The sequence below is a fragment of the Barbus barbus genome (genome assembly GCF_936440315.1).
Source record: "Barbus barbus genome assembly, chromosome: 28".
Taxonomy (NCBI): domain Eukaryota; kingdom Metazoa; phylum Chordata; class Actinopteri; order Cypriniformes; family Cyprinidae; genus Barbus; species Barbus barbus.
The window spans coordinates 21,210,904-21,227,188 of record NC_136756.1 but is presented as its reverse complement, the minus strand read 5'-3'; the positions used below and the strand labels follow the sequence as shown (position 1 = coordinate 21,227,188).

The following is a 16,285-nucleotide window of genomic DNA, read 5'->3' as shown; positions in this document are numbered from 1 at the left end:
AGCACTTTGCTTTTGAGGCGTAAGCATGTTACTACTGACACTTTCTTGTCAATTGCAAAAATATTCAGGCTATGCCAGTTTATTGAGGGGAAGTACAGAGTGTTAGATAGGCCTGCGATAAGCCCTGTGATCACGTTTTTCACGCTGGGGTTTACACTCTTAAATGGACAAGGAGATACGCCTTTCCTCTTTAATGGAGATGGTATCTGTGTATTTATAGACCTACAAGCTCTTTTCCACCCCTCTACAACTGAACAAAAAACATACATACTGTCATAAGATAATGATGTCATAAGCAAATTGATACATTTATTGGTATAGGCAGGGAAATGTGGTACTATGGTTGCTCATGTTAACACTTATATTGTTACTTTTTTCCTTTCTTCTTGCCACCTTTGCTCCCTGTTTTTGAGGACTCTTCATCGCCCTCTTTCCCTGAGGCAGCTTTAATTCTCTTCTTTCCAAGGGGAGTCTTGGCATACCAGTTCTATGGAGAAAAGTAAAATTATTCAAAAGATATAGAGAAGACTAGAAATTATTGTCAAGTTAGCTATTAACTTCAATGTGCAATGCAATGAAAAGCATATATTTGAGAGATTTTATTTACTTTTAATGCCTCTTCTTCCTCCTGAAAAACAGGGTCGATTCTTGCAAGTGGAGACACAAACTCTGAGGCAGTTAGTGGACGTTTAGGAAATTGCTGAATGCGCCGTTCGGTCAAGATGCTACGCACCACCTGCACCATGTGACCTTGTGTGTATCCATCAGAGATCTTTGCCAGAGAGCTGAGGTCCAGATCACTGGTTACTTCTCCTCCATTCTTTTTTATCAGCTCTTTCCACATTACTGTGACAATATGCATGATTGGATCACTGTGATTTTGCTTATTTTTCATAAAATATAATATACACTATTTTAGACTCAGTAAGTTAAATAATAATGATCATTTAAATTGTAATTATGATTCAAAATATTACAGATTTTCCTGTATTTTTGATCAAATAAATGCAGCCTCGGTAAGCACTTAGCTTACCGTATCTTGATGCATAGTCTGGCCGAGGTATGAGGATGATCTTATTGTAGAATTTGCACAAGGATTTCAGGTCTGCACTGTGTGGATCACTTGTCGTTCCTACTATTAAAACACAATCTTCTCCTTTGATGGACTTAAGGATCTTGGGTAAATCTTTCTTCAGACGTTTCGGATCTAACTGTGTACCAGAATGAAAACCAAGGAAATAGCTCATTACATGTCATTTCACCACTAGACGGATCACAAGTGGGTTACACTTTTTACCTCCTTCTCCTCTTTTGGTACTTTTTTGTAAAACATCTTTTCAGCTTCTCCAATCCATATTACAGAAGGCTGCATCAGTTTGGCAACCTGAACAGAAAACAGAGTACAAAATACATCAAAATATCAAATATTAGCAGGCCAGTATCACACATTTAGGCCAATTTCACATTAAACTTCACCTTAAACACCACATGCAGCATCATCTGCAATCCACTCTTGCCAGGGTATTTTCCAGCCACGTTTAAAGGTGAAAGGTCAAACAGATTGGCTCCAGTCTCCTGGCAGATGGCATGGACCAACATTTTCTTACCCACCCCTGACGGACCGACTAGCAGCATGGTCTTCACCAGGGGAGCCTTCTCATGCACTGCTTGGGAGCCTATAGGAAAAAGAAAATGTTTTATTTTATCTGGCCAGCTTGACAACATATGAAGAAGTTGGCATTTCTAAGGTAAAAATAAGAAAATCTTGAGCGATTAATTTACTCACCTAATGGTAAAACAGCATAGAGTGCTACAACTTGCCGAACATCAGATAAGGATGGCATAGGCTCAATGTCAGACTGTCGTAGAGTTGTGCCGAGATAGCTATAGTCCCCTTTAAAAAAGGAGCAGGTGTGTCTAGTAAATTGTATATACACTTACAGAAATGTATGACCCCATTTTAACTTATGAAAGGGCCAAACAAGCTTTAGAAGAGTTTTCTTCTTTTTTTGTTCAAAATATGTACATTTCTAAGAGAATTATAAATAGATTGTAAATACCTAGATAATCTTTTATTTTAACATTATCTGCCTTTTTCAGCAATTCCTGTTCAACCAGCTCTTCAAACAGTGACTCAATGGTCCTAAAAATGAGAGAGAGAGAGAGAGAGAGAGAGAGAGAGAGTTCGATTAACTTGAGTTCAATGAGTTCATCATTTACAAGTGTGCAGTCGGTAAGATTTTTAAAAATGTTTTTGAAAGAAGTCTCATGTAGAAGGCTGCATTCATGTGATCAAAAATGGAATCAGGAAAAAACTTAATATTGGGAAATATTGTTACAATATATTTCAAAACGTAATTTAGTCTTGTATTGGCATGGGTAAATTTTTCAGCAGCTACTGTACTGTATTACTTCAGCCTTCAGCGTCACATGATTCTTCAGAAAACATCTTATGCTAATTTGGTGCATTTCTTATTATTTCTTAATATTGTCAACACTGACAATAGTTGTTCTACTTAAAATGATAATTTTTTTCAGGACTCTTTTGATGATGAAAAGAACAGCATTAATTAAAAATCAGTGTAAATGCCTTTACGCTCACTTTTGATCTATTTAATGCATATTTGCTGAATAAAAGTATTAAATTAATCCTTTTTAAAAAATCTTACTGACTCCAAACAGAAGTGTATAATTTAACATTTATGGGAAAAGTTCACTCAAAAAATGATAATGTTATTAATTATTTAAGTATTTATATTCAAACATGTATAACAGTGGAAAAACAAAATTTTGTGGGGTATTCTGGCATTTTCCTATAAAAGTGAATGGATATCATAAAAGTGGTTCATATGACTTGTGTAGGACTTGTGACTTGTGTACATTTCAAGTCTTCTAAATATAGTGTAAAAGTCAAACAGTAAGGACCACTTTAATTGAGCTTTTGTGTGTGTTTTTTAAAGCTCGAAAGCCTTAGTCAATTTTCATTGCAACTGCATGGAAAAAACATCCAGTACAATAATTAGAAATTTCGCCTTTTGATTTTGAAAAAAGAAAGTCACACAGGTGTAAAACATAACGAAAGTGAGTAATTAAAGGTATGAACTATCCCTTTAACCATTCCAAATTTTCAAAGACAATAACTAAAGAAAACCTATCCGCAGTAAGGTCTTTGTCCTTCTTCTTCTTCTTTCCACTTTTTGATGCCTTCTTTTTCTGTGTAGTAAGAAACAAAATGCGCATAAAGACAAAGTTTTCAATTTCTTAATTTACAATATGTAACAAAACACATTCTGTATATAAAGTCAATGTCTCTGATGTTATCCAATAAATCCATGTAAACAGAAGTGATTTACTGTACTTTTGCAGCACCCTTGACCTTTCCGCTTTTTTCTTTATCCACAGCCAGCTTCCAATTAGCCAGTTCCTGTCTCATCAGTTCATCCACCTGAACAAGCAACAAAAACCAATGTCTCTAAAAGCTAGGATTAACATGAATAAAATGACAATAATTGTGAGGGACACATGGCCTTAAATGTTTGATCTCAGAGAGAAGAAAAACGGCAGTAGATGGAAAACAGCACATACACACAGATTAGTTTAACAGCAGTAGCTGTAGTTTCACAACAGGCTAAAAGACATTCAATGAACCATCAGTCACCTGTTTTCTTATTTCCACCTCAATCTCTTTTCTTTTTTCCTCTTTGATCAGCTCCAGCTCATGTCTTTGACTAAAATTCTTGGTCTCGTTTCTGTTTTTCCAAACCTCTGCAGATAAGATGAGATAATCACACTCACACCCTCTCTCTTGAGAATGATATGTTGTTATTGTAACACACAAATGTTTAAATATTCAGTTTTCCTTGCCAGAAAATGTCTTATGTCCCCTCTCAAGATCTTCCAGATAGGCAGATGGTAGCATCTTTAGTCCAGGCTCTTCCTCCTGTGATAATATAAATACGTTACATATTAGAAGAACTAGTACACTCAATGGGATATACAGTAGAGAAATACTTGGCAATCAAATTCACTCATATTCTTTGTGGTGTTTTCATATTTGGGGAAGTCATGGCCTAATGGTTAGAGTTGGACTCGTAATCCAAACGTTGCGGGTTCGAGTCTCGGGTCGGCAGGGATTGTAGGTGGGGGGAGTGAAGGTGCCCTTGAGCAAGGCACCGAAACCCCAACTGCTCCCGGGCGCCGCAGCATAAATGGCTGCCCACTGCTCCGGGTGTGTGTTCACGGTGTGTGTGTGTGTGTGTGTTCACTGCTGTGTGTGTGCACGTTGGATGGGTTAAATGCAGAGCACGAATTCTGAGTATGGGTCACCATACTTGGCAGTATGTCACTTCACTTATATTTACTATTTTGTCATTGTGGTTTTACAAAATGTTGTTTTAAGTGCATGTCAAGTCCTTTCCTCAATTCTTACCTCGTCATCGACTCTCTCTTTCTTTCCTTTTTCTTTTGTCTCCTCCTTGCCCTTTGGCTTTTTGCTGGCATCTTCCTCCTCCTTTGCTGCCAGTTCTTCTGCCAGCTTCAAAGGAAGACATGATTGTGTCAACAGAAACATGACAGTTTTGTTTAATCATAATCATACTGAATAGGATGAGTAAAGAACATCCCAAACAAATGTAATTCTACTAAGCCTTTCCTATATATAGGTTTTGGCCAAAGATGAACATATTTACCTCCTCAGGAGTTTTCTCTGCAAATATAAGAGCTGAGCCTCCATCCTCCTCCTCTGGGTAGTCAGGAAATGACCCCGTTGCATCACTATTCACAAGTATTCATTTTAAATGTTGTTAACATATGCTCAGTAAAACACCAAGGCAATATTAATTGTGTGCAACCATTTGCAAGGGACCCCTCTCACCGGCACTCTATGAACCACTGTCGGATCTGATCTTTCATGGTCTCCTTCATTTCTGGGCCCTCCACTTCCCTGAGCTGATAAATAACAGATCCAGTGGATTTCTGATAGTCATCTTCATGATCATCTTGTCTGGTTCGCCTGTTGGCCCCGTTGTTTAGGGCATCCAGCTCGGTTTGGGATGGATAGGACAGTTTTGGATCCATGGCCTGAAGGTGGCACAGCCAGAGAATGAAATAAAAAGAAAAAGAATTAGAGTTCTATCTACTGGTGGCAACACGGTGGTTGTACACTCAATATGTAGTCAAGCTGTAGAAGCACAATGAACTCCAAAAATATTTATGACTTACTTTAAATATTTATGTTTGACTATTAACACAAAGCACTCACCTCTGTTAATGTACTTAGCATGTACTATAAAGTACCCAAAGAGAACCTCTTTATTCAGCAAGGATTGATTAAAAGTGAGTTTAAAAAAATTTTTTTTTTACAAAAAATCTATATCAAATAAATGCTTTGTTTTTTTTTGTTTTTTGTTTTATTCAACACTGATAATAAAAATAAATACTTCTTAAGCAACAAATCAGCATATTAGGATGATTTCTTAAGTGATAATGTGACACTGAAGACTGGAGTGATAAAAATTCATCTTTGATACATTTTGAAATATATTAAAATAGAAAGGTTTTTTAAATAATATTATTTAAAGTAATATTTCACAATATTTCACAATATTTCACATAAAGTTTCACAATATTTCATTGCTGTTTTACTGTATTTTTGATCAAATAAATGCAGTCTTGGTCAGCAAAAGAGACTTGTTTCAAACACATCAAAATAATTTATCAACCCTAAACTTTGAATGGTAGCGATACATAATTCATCTTACCATTCCAAGAAATATCATTTCCTCTTCACGCAGCCTTTTTGTAATTTTTCTTTGCATGAAACCTCTCCACACCTAAATAGAGATTAGAATTAGTTTAAGAAATGTTTTTTTTTTTTTCTTTTTTAATGTAAACTAATAGTTATATATTAATTATAACTATCTTGTGTGAACATAATAATATATTTTACCTTCTGGATACAAACTGCGGCCTGGTCAGTACTAACTGCCTCTTGTTCCTCAGCTCTTCTCTGTCTCTCAGAGTCTCTATGGATCTCTCTCATGAACTTTGCCCTCAGTCGGCCTTGCCGTGCTCTTTCAGCCACTTGGATGATTTTAATGGCCCTCTCCAGAGTCAACATGCGCATTACAGGAGGCTTTGGGAAGCAAGAGAAGTCATGTAAGCACAAACCAATCCAATTATTGTTGTTTATGATGAAACATGACCAATTGAACTCATTCCTGCCTTTTCTGTCACATCCATTTGGTTTAAAATAGCAGCGAACATTCTTTCTCTGTCCTGCAGCACTTTGTTCCGCTCCCGAATGAAATACCTGGGAACTGGAATCTCAAGGTCCTCCTTTGACAAACATGATTGAAATTATGATTTGCGGTTTAAATACATTTATTAAGTCCATTACCATATTGAAGACACTCACAGGGGTTAATTTTAGGTCTTGGATGATGTCATCCATGTAGTGGTACTCAGAAAATTCCTTTTCCACCATTTCGTTCTTGAGCTCCAGAACACGGCCTATCACGCTGTCCAGCACCTGCCTAATCGCACGCCTCTTTTGGGGGTGAACGCTTTGGTCATAGGCCTCTTCCAGCTGCCTGAAGATCTGCACATAGCGGACATAGAAGGTGGCGAGCCTTTGGAAGAACACCACTCTGTCTCTCTCAGGACGGAGAGGTTCTTCGGGGAGTTCTTCATCCAGCAAACAGCTGATCTCCTCGTGAGCTTCAGACCAGAGTGTATTGTATGTGCTGCCACAGACAAACAAGCTAAGCTATTTATATGAGAAAATGAAATAATATCTTAACCTTAAATTAAACAGAAAGAGACTGTATGTTGTAACATTTAGAGGAACTACAAACACAGACATTTTACAATTTACATTTTTGAGGCAATAATTTCTTGCAAGCACATTTACTGTCACTGTTACCTACAAACCTGTGCGACATCGTTTGATAAAATCCTTTATATCGCAGGAGTTACAGCAATTCCTTTGCACGTCTATCACAGTCTGTAGCGGTAGCTAAAACATCCACTTTTGGGGGTAAAGATAAAGTTATTAACAGTTGAAAAGACACTGCCGACAACAAGTAAAGTGACTCTTGAATTCAACTCATTTCTACAGAAGTAGGCAGTTTGATACATGGCTGACTAACTTGCCTGAATGTTGTTGTCAACTTGTTTCTACGGTAACGGTTACGTAGAACGGAAGAAGATTAAATGTCAAACTATTCTGGAGGCTGCAGAGCTATTGGCAGATCTACGGCCCAGACAGTTTTACGTCCCTGTTGTTCCTGATGCGTCCAGTAGGGGGAGGCTGCACAGTATATCAGACATTAGCACAGAGCCAAACCAAACCAAATCTAGAAGCAACACCAAAAAGAGGTGAGGTATGTTAAATACTCGTCAAAGTTATTGTTGTTCAGCAACCGTGCAACAAGTATAATTTGTAAGCGATTAGCTAAAGGTCAGTTTATTTCAATATGACCTGTATAATAGAATATAATAATATATAATAATAATCAAGGGATATCTTTATAATTTATATGCAAAGACAATATTGACGGTCAGGTTGATGGTTTGTCTGGAGTGTAACGTTAAGTTTAGCTGCCTCACTCGCTCTGTCTCACTTTCTTATTTAATTGTCTGTATTTTTTGGTTTTCTGTCTTTAGCTTTCGTGAGATGGCCTTTATTTGTAAGATATTCTTCTAACCCTGTTACTCTTTGCACACTCCACATGGATTTTGCAGCAACGTTAGAGAACATGTTGGATATGTATGAACAAAAGACAGATTTATAATAGGTCTGTATGTGTGTAAATCTCTAAGTAAGGAGAATTTAACTGCACACTCAAGTTTTTTTTATTACAGTAAACAATTAAAATACTATTTCTTAAGTTTATATTAAGAGAACAAATTATTCACTATCAATAATTGACCACCAACAATCACAAACATGATAAATCCCACATTCAAATCTTTGGTCCCATATGGTTTGAATGTAAAATTTGATTTGAGTTGTTTCTAATAAGTGAGATTATCTAATTATCTAATATCTAATTAAAGTTTATTTGAACTTAATGTGGTTTTTATCATGTTTGTGATTGTTGGTGCTCAATTATTTATGGTGTATCTTGTTTTATTAATATAAAGTTAAGAGAGTATTTTAATTGTTTGCTGGCTAATTATTATATGTTAATTGTGATGTTGTTGATCTCACCTGTGATTAATTGTTGGTTCTATCTGTGGTGCTCTCCATTATTTCAAGTTCAAGTTGAGCTTTATTGTCATTCTGCTACATGTGTGGACATATAGTGGAATGAAATGTCGTGTCTCGCAGGACCACGGTGCTACATTCTAGTTAAACATAAGATAAACATACAACAATGCAAGTATAAGAGAAAAAAAAAGCATCTGACTATACATATGCTATAAATACTATAACTACTATACCTAGTTGTCTAGACATACACAAACTGAGACTGTACAAGAACTTTACATATATACTGTACATGAAATTGTGCAAAAAGATAGAAATAAAAATTGTATATATATTTTGTACATTAAATTGTTATGCAGATTAAAGAGAGATTTTGTGGGAAGCAGCGCATAGTGCAAAAAGATTTGTAGTGCAATGCTCAAGTAAACATTTTGTAGTGCAATGCTCAAGTAAACATTTTTTTATTGAGTCTTTTTTATTGAGTGTTCATAGAAAGTGTCTAGTGTGCATATAGTGGGATGAGTGCGTTACTACAGGTGGTTTGTATAGCCCACTCACCTGTGTGTAGCACACTCACAATTGCACTTAGGAAAAGTTGTCAACTGTATTAATGAGTTGGGTGAGTGGGGGGTCAGAGGGGGGCAGGGAGATTGGAGTTAAGAGCTCTCACAGCCTATAGTAAGCTATATCTTGACAAAGGCTACTTGCCTGCCAAAATTGTGGAAATAATAAAAATACTTGAGTGAGTGAGCAATTATACTCTTTCTTCACCATGCACCTCACAAAGGTGTGTGGTTTCTCTAGCTTTTGATCTACTTAAGGAAATGTAAATCTCTCTCAACTTGTATAAACTACAAACACCAATCAACTCTTTCTCTTTCCATCTAATGTAAATTGTATTCTCTCTTTAGGTGTAGAAATTCCATCAATACACAGAGGTTGTGAATTACCACTGTCCATTCTGTTGATGTTAAATGCATGATTGATTTGTTTTGGAATTTCTGAAACAAAACACTGTCAACATTAACAACAACACCCCCCCCCCCCCCCCCCCCCCCAGATTATACAATACACTGGTGTGGTCTGAATTGTAGGACAAAATTACACTAACATTTTGTTTGTTGTTGTTCAATTTTATTCCAACGTGACAACTTTGTGGTCCACCTCAAAGGATGTAAGATCCGCAGTGCACCCTTGACCGCCACTATGTCATCCAGTATTCCTGATGTGCCACCCTTGATCACCACTACATCAACCTCCATTCCTGATGTGCCACCCTTGACTGCCATTACATCAACCAGCATTCCTCATGTGCCACCCTTGACCGTCACTATATCAACCAGCATTCCTCATGTGCCATCCTTGACCGCCACTACATCAACCAGCATTCCTCATGTGCCACCCTTGACCGCCACTACATCAACCAGCATTCCTCATGTGCCACCCTTGACCGCCACTACATCAACCAGCATTCCTCATGTGCCACCCTTGACCGTCACTACATCAACCAGCATTCCTCATGTGCCACCCTTGACCGTCACTACATCAGCCAGCATTCCTGATGTGCCATCATTGACCGCCATTACATCAACCAGCATTCCTGATTGCCCTCATTGCATTCCTGAATGCCCTCATTGCCACATTACCATTCAAAAATTTAAGAAAACACCCTGAGAGGAAACACACAAAATATAGGGACGACATTACAGCATTACAACATTTTACCTTTATTCTGACTGCATAGACCGAGCTAATGGTGTCTATGCTGTCCAGAAACATTTTCTTTCTTCAAGTATTCTAACCCATGTTGAGCAGAGCAGAGTGTCAGGTGTAAGTTGCCATCCTGTCAAGTGGACATTGACTTAGCTAGGAGGAGTGGACTAAGCCACTACAGATGCTATCACCTCCTGTCACTAGACTATTGTGGAACCTTTTCTGATGCTCCTACTCTGTCAGAAAGTACCCTGACAGACATGATTGGGTTAAAATGGTTTGGCAAGGAAAGAAAGACAGACTGCCTACAAAAACAAAGCCTGGCCACCCAAGACAACAACCCCTTGTCTGTAGCAACAAAGGCTACAACACCATCTTTAAAGAGATAATCTTTAAACATCTTTAAAGCCACATGCATCGTATTATGCCCAACATGGAAGAATAATGAATAGTCACACATGATGTGAAGCAGAACACCTGGCATTGTCCTTGTACCAGATCAAGAAGATCCTGCCTCCATAAATGCATTGCAAAATGGCACCAAAAAGCACAGAACAGACCAGTCTAGTTCATGAAACTGTAGATGACGTAGGTCTACTGTACCCCCCCCCCCCCACACACACACACAAAAGAGCTTGAGTCTATGATTCAGTACACCATGAACAACAAGACAATCCCTGTGGCTCGTCCTAAGCACCTGTGTCTGCCTTCATTTTCAAGCAAATACCCAACCAGCCTCATTCCTGATGAGATGTTCTGCCAGAGATGTGCTGAAAATGTACCCTTATCAGACCCTCTTCTTATCACATCAAAGGCCAAAATTCTTACAAATACAAGAGTTATCCATGGCTCTAAGTATTTATGGTTCTAACAGGGATCTATAAAAATACATTCAAATGACACCATATCTGTAATGGGATTGTAGTATAGTTTAAATTTTAAACATTGTGTTTTTCAGATGTTGCCACCTCCTCAAAATGTTGCCACCAATGGGGATTCCACTACAGGTATGGAAAGATGGCCTGCACAATTTTATCGACAGTGTTATTCTTGACCTCCCTTTATGCCTACATATTTGAAACATGCTACAGGTCAGGTTATCTTATCAAATAATTGACCATTACCTCTTGTAAAAGTACAGTAGTGCTTTGCAGGATTTTAAGAAGTGAATAGCAATTATTATTTGTGTTGTCTTTAATCATATATGGGACCTATAGGCCCACACCACTGTTGGAAGAGTGGTTCAGTGACTGGAGCTCACCATAGGGGAACAGTTTCCTCCTGCCAAAACAGTGCTCCATGCCTATCTTAATTTTTAGGCACTCACAAGTCACGAGTATGAATACTCTTGTGTGATATGCGGGGATCACCCGCCCATTGTCATCATGCATCTCCACAGAAAAGGAACGTTCGACATGTCATGTAAGTGTGTTGGCATGGACCATATTGATATTCTGTGCTTTGGGCAAATACTTTCTGGGTGATTTGACACTGCTTGTACATATTTAGACACAGCAGGGATATATCTACTATTTTCTATTATATAGGTCATCTTATTAATATTTTGACATTCTGTATGTTGTTAGTGAGTGACATCAAAACACCACCAAAGGATTTCAATGTGAATGTGAATATGGAAGACTTTTGGAAGAAACTGTCAATGCAAATGATTGGTCGTGGCTTTGTAAAAAGTAATTATCTTGCTTTTATGTGTCTCTTCTTGACATTTGGTACGGGGGATGTTATTTACTTATTTTTTCTTATTTTATTTGTTTGCTTTTACTGTCATTATTCTTATTTAAAGGGGTCATCGGACGCCCTTTTTGCACAAGTTGATATGATTCTTTAGTCTTAATTAAGTCTATAACATACTCTGGTTAAAATTTCTCAATAGTAGTTTAAAAAACACCTTTTTAAACCTGTCAAAATCAGCTCTGTTTTTAGCAAGCTATTATAGTCCATGTTGCTTTAAATGCTAATGAGCTCTGCTGACCCCACCCCTCTCTTCCCTGGAGTGACGAGCAGACTGTAAACTTCAGCCATGAAACTGGCTAACTAGTACATTATTAGGAAAGGCGATTTGCAAAGATTCATAAAAAAAACCCTTATACTCCTTCTGTAGATGAAGCTGGATCACGAATGATTTGCGCGAATGTAGACACATTTAGGCAGATTGGGCCAGTAAGTAACGCAGATGATCAAGCCGCTTCATGGCACTTTAGTGAGGTACAATGTAATGTTTCCTTATTTGCTTGTGGCCCATTATTATATAATTATTATATTATATATCAACCTCATTAATTCACATTAGCTCTTATTTCTTCTTATCAAACTCTGATACACATTGCACTTGATTTTATATACATCTATATCTGTTATTTTGTTATTGTATTGTTTACTAAGTATTAACTAATTGTTACGACCGATGACATTTTCCATTGCAATTCATTATCTGTGACAGATTGTTTCATTTTATTCTCATAGTAACCTCTGCAGATGTGACCATGGAGAAAGAGGATGAGCTTTTGATTGTGGAGTATGCAGATGAGGATTCAGCTCAACCTTGCAAGAAGCCCCATAATCCTGTACAAGAATAATTGGTAGTTGTTCATGTATTCACCGTCAGTGCTAAAACCTACACAGTAGCCTGTATTGTCACATCCACAATTTGTGCCAAAACTGAAACATCCATTTTATCAGTACATGTTGCTTGTCTAAACAAAATCTGAAGGATTTTAATAAGTAAGCCCTTTCCTTCTTTTGTCCTTTGCAGCTTAGAAACATCCTGGACATGGGGCGGCTGACCGATGAGGTTATTGTTAAGGAGGGAGCAACATGCCTCACAAGAGCAGATTTTTGGACTTTGGGTTTGAGAAGGGAAATGGAGTCTGATGTAAGTAGTAACATTTGCATGTAGGTATTTTTTGATGCATCAAAAAAAATTTAATCAGTGGGTGCAATGTATGCTCTTTTTTTTTTTTTTTAATGAAAGAACTTTAAAGAATTGAGTAAGTGCTAACTTTTAATTATTTTTTCCAGATTGGAAATGCCTGAATGAGTGCATGTATTAATCTTTTTCACATGATTTTATTTCAGCTATTTGTAGCTTCTAGCTTTCTTAAAGAGTTTCTTCATTTCATATAATATGAATGCCAAGTGGTAGTCTGCTCAATTCATTGTGCTCTCACAGGGCAAAGACATATACATTGCCAACATGTATATCGTTGCCACATGGAAAAGCGGTAAAGATCCCCTAGCCTATTTTCCAGTGAGTATGGAACAATAAATCATAGTATTTGACATCAACCTTAAGTCAGAAGTAAAATAAAAAGTGTTCTTTGCTGGTTTTATGTTTTTTAGGAAAATGCTGACATGAAGGATGCCCTTGTGTTCCCTGCATGGACACAAGCCACTGGCCCAGATCATTATCTGTTATGTGTAAGATTTTTTTTTTCAGGTCATGGTTTAGCTCATAAGATCCATTGATGTGTATCACATTTTATACAGCTTTAACTACTTTGTGGGTTGGAGGGATTGTTCTTTTATGCTGATTTTAGAGTGGGTTGTTTTTAGCCCAGTGTCATAAGGCAATGCAAACATGAAATGTATTGTCCTAACACTTTATAGATACTAGAAAAGGTAGTATCCTCACAATTATATTCCTTCTTAGAGAAACTTCCAGTCAGGATTTAGACCGTTTAGTGCTGCGTTTGACACTATCGACCACAACATTCTTTTGAATAGACAAGAAAATTTTGTTGGCATTAGTGGAAGTGGTTCAAATCGTACTTATCTGACCGCCATCAATTTGTAGCATTGAATGAAGAGGTATCATATCGATCACAAGTGCAGTATGGAGTACCTCAAGGCTCAGTATTAGGGCCGTTACTTTTCACAATTAACATGTTACCCTTGGGAAATATCATCAGGAAATATGGTGTTAGCTTTCACTGTTATGCTGATGATACTCAGCTCTATATTTCTTCGCGGCCTGGTGAAACATACCAAATTGAGAAAATAACGGAATGCATAGTCAATATAAAAACTGGATGATGAGTAATTACTTACTGCTCAATTCTGAAAAAACAGGTGTTAATTATCCGACCTGAAACCCCCACATGTAATAACTTAGAACACTGTCTAACACTTAATGGCTGCTCTGTAAATTCTTCGTCATCAGATAGGAACCTAGGTGTGCTGTTTGATAGCGATCTTTCCTTTGACAGCCACATTTCTAGCATTTGTAAAACGGCATTTTTCAACTTAAAAATATATCTAAATTGAGACCTATGCTCTCAAAGTCAAATGCAGAAATGTTAATTCATGCATTTATGACCTCAAGGTTAGATTATTGTAATGCTTTATTGGTTGGTTGTTCTGCACACTTAATAAACAAACTTCAGATGGTCCAAAATGCAGCACCTAGAGTCCTTGCTAGAACCAGGAAGTATGACCATATTAGCCCGCTTCTGTCAACACTGCACTGGCTCCCTATTAAATATCGTAAAGATTTTAAAATCTTGTTAATTACTTAAGCCCTGAATGGTTTAGCTCCTCAGTACTTGAGCGAGCTCTTATCGCATTATAGTCCTCCACGTCCACTGCGTTCTCTAAACTCTGGCCATGTGGTAATACCTAGACTATCAATATCAACTGCGGGCAGCAGATCCTTTTCCTATTTAGCGGCCAAACTTTGGAACAGTCTACCTAACACTGTTCGGGAGGCAGACACACTCTGTCAGTTTAAATCTATATTAAAGGCCCATCTCTTTAACCTGGCATACACATAACACACTAATAGGCTTGTAATATTCAAATCCGTTAAAGGATTGTTAGGCTGCATTAATTAGGTCAACCAGAACCGGGAACTCTTCCCATAACACCCAATGTTCTTGTTACATTGTAAGAAGAATGGCATCTACGCTAATATTAGTCTGTTTCTTTCTTATTCCAAGATCCAGTCCGTATCCAGATCAGATGGTCACTGCAGTCACCCAGATCCAGTCTGTATCCAGCACCTAGAGATGACCTCTACAGCCCTGAACGTCAGCGGAGATCAGGACACCTAGATGAGCCCCAGAGACCGATCCCCAGTGAAGACCTCGTTACCTAGACGGCCATCGGGACAAGACCACTGGAATCAGATGAGTCCTTTACACAATCTGACTTTGCTGCAGTTGGAATTAAACTGCTGGTTTCATCTGGCCAGAGGAGAACTGGCCCCCTGACTGAGCCTGGTTTCTCCCAAGTTTTTTTTTCCATTCTGTCAGCGATTGAGTTTTGGTTCCTTGCCACTGTCGCCTCTGGCTTGCTTAATTGGGGACACTTAATTTCCAATATCGTCGACTTGATTGCACAGATACTATTTAAACTGAACTGAGCTGGATGATGACATCACTGAATTAAATAATGAAATGTCTTTAACTGAAAATTGAGTGTTTAATCTTGTTATTTTACATTATTGACATTATTCCTATTTTGATATTGGAAAGTTGCTTTGACGCAATCTGTATTGTTAAAAGAGCTACAAAGACAAAATTGCTCTGTTGCCTGTGGAGTCAAGACATTTGCAAATATGATTAAAAGATGAATATGAGACAAAACTACAGAATGTCACATTTTATTATTAGCCGTTTCAACATACATGTTTTACCAAATAAAAAGAACAGCACTTTTAGAGTTCATCCCACTCAGTTGATGGACAGTTGATGTCAGTCTGTGTCTCGTGTTTCCCCGCCTCTCGTGTCCATATTTGGCCTTCCTGTTCCTGTCCTCGTTCCCTGTTCATTAGTTGATTAGTCCTAGCCCTGTGTTTAATTGCCCCGCACCTGTTTCTGTTCTTCCTTGTTGATTTCCCAGTGTTCTTAAGCCCTGTGTCTCCCTGTCTCCCATGTCCTGTATTGTTCGTCCATTCCCCAAGCTCCACTTTCTGTGTGGTTGGAATTTCAATAAAACTCTGTCTTGGATATCTCCGTGTCTCCTCGCTCCTTGTACCCGGTACAGCGTGACAGTTGAACATAAAAGGCAGATATAAAAGATTAAAAGCTATTATTTAGTTGCAGATCCCTTGCGCACAATCACAGCAGTGAGTCTGTGACCCATAGACATCACCAGATTCTTGGTCTCATCGTTTGAAATACTTTTCCCAGCCTTTAATGCAGCCAATTCCAATTGTTGCTTGTTTTGGGGAGTTTCTGCCTTTACTCTCCTCTTCTGCTGGTGAAATTCATGTTCAATCGGATTTAAATCTGGAGATTGACTTGGGCAATCTAAGACTTTCCATTTCTTTGCCCTTATAAATTCCTTCACTGAACTGAAAGGGTGTTTTGGGTCATTTTCCTGATGCAATATGAAGCACTT

The 16,285-nt window shown here is 37.9% G+C and overlaps 2 protein-coding genes across 3 annotated transcripts; one reads left to right on the top strand and one right to left on the bottom strand.

Moving 5' to 3' along the window:
* Nucleotides 1-282: 282 nt before the first annotated feature.
* On the bottom strand, nucleotides 283-7,288 carry LOC306848193 (dynein regulatory complex protein 11). Its single transcript, XM_079382584.1, has 20 exons — nucleotides 7,153-7,288; nucleotides 6,931-7,027; nucleotides 6,416-6,743; nucleotides 6,223-6,336; nucleotides 5,948-6,133; nucleotides 5,760-5,831; nucleotides 4,874-5,079; nucleotides 4,689-4,773; nucleotides 4,430-4,534; nucleotides 3,865-3,940; nucleotides 3,659-3,765; nucleotides 3,359-3,445; nucleotides 3,152-3,213; nucleotides 2,061-2,143; nucleotides 1,787-1,894; nucleotides 1,477-1,676; nucleotides 1,298-1,384; nucleotides 1,034-1,211; nucleotides 608-846; nucleotides 283-487 (listed from the first exon to the last, which is right to left on the bottom strand). Exons 2-20 carry the CDS (start codon nucleotides 6,939-6,941, stop codon nucleotides 368-370), a joined length of 2,454 nt encoding a protein of 817 aa, XP_079238710.1. The 5' UTR covers nucleotides 6,942-7,027; nucleotides 7,153-7,288; the 3' UTR covers nucleotides 283-367.
* A 48-nt stretch (nucleotides 7,289-7,336) lies between these two features.
* Nucleotides 7,337-15,892, top strand: LOC306848223 (uncharacterized protein). 2 transcript variants are annotated; one of them, XM_079382637.1, is made up of 8 exons: nucleotides 7,348-7,377; nucleotides 10,884-10,932; nucleotides 11,245-11,347; nucleotides 12,410-12,525; nucleotides 12,699-12,818; nucleotides 13,116-13,193; nucleotides 13,286-13,363; nucleotides 14,881-15,892. In XM_079382637.1, exons 5-8 carry the CDS (start codon nucleotides 12,717-12,719, stop codon nucleotides 14,992-14,994), a joined length of 372 nt encoding a protein of 123 aa, XP_079238763.1. In that variant the 5' UTR covers nucleotides 7,348-7,377; nucleotides 10,884-10,932; nucleotides 11,245-11,347; nucleotides 12,410-12,525; nucleotides 12,699-12,716; the 3' UTR covers nucleotides 14,995-15,892. The 2 variants fall into 2 exon arrangements, with proteins under 2 accessions (XP_079238764.1, XP_079238763.1); XM_079382638.1 differs by lacking the exon at nucleotides 11,245-11,347 and having other exon boundaries at nucleotides 7,337-7,377; nucleotides 14,881-15,524.
* Nucleotides 15,893-16,285: the final 393 nt, after the last annotated feature.

What these genes read in the sequence shown, in the direction of transcription:
- LOC306848223 (XM_079382637.1), top strand. Translation starts at nt 12,717, where the DNA reads ATGGGGCGGCTGACCGATGAGGTTATTGTTAAGGAGGGAGCAACATGC. An exon ending in GAAGGGAAATGGAGTCTGAT is followed by an intron (nt 12,819 to 13,115) that starts GTAAGTAGTAAC and finishes GTGCTCTCACAG; the next exon opens with GGCAAAGACATATACATTGC. An exon ending in ATCCCCTAGCCTATTTTCCA is followed by an intron (nt 13,194 to 13,285) that starts GTGAGTATGGAA and finishes TATGTTTTTTAG; the next exon opens with GAAAATGCTGACATGAAGGA.
- LOC306848193 (XM_079382584.1), bottom strand. An exon ending in CCGCAGTTTGTATCCAGAAG is followed by an intron (nt 5,832 to 5,947) that starts GTAAAATATATT and finishes ATCTCTATTTAG; the next exon opens with GTGTGGAGAGGTTTCATGCA. An exon ending in TACCAAAAGAGGAGAAGGAG is followed by an intron (nt 1,212 to 1,297) that starts GTAAAAAGTGTA and finishes TCTGGTACACAG; the next exon opens with TTAGATCCGAAACGTCTGAA.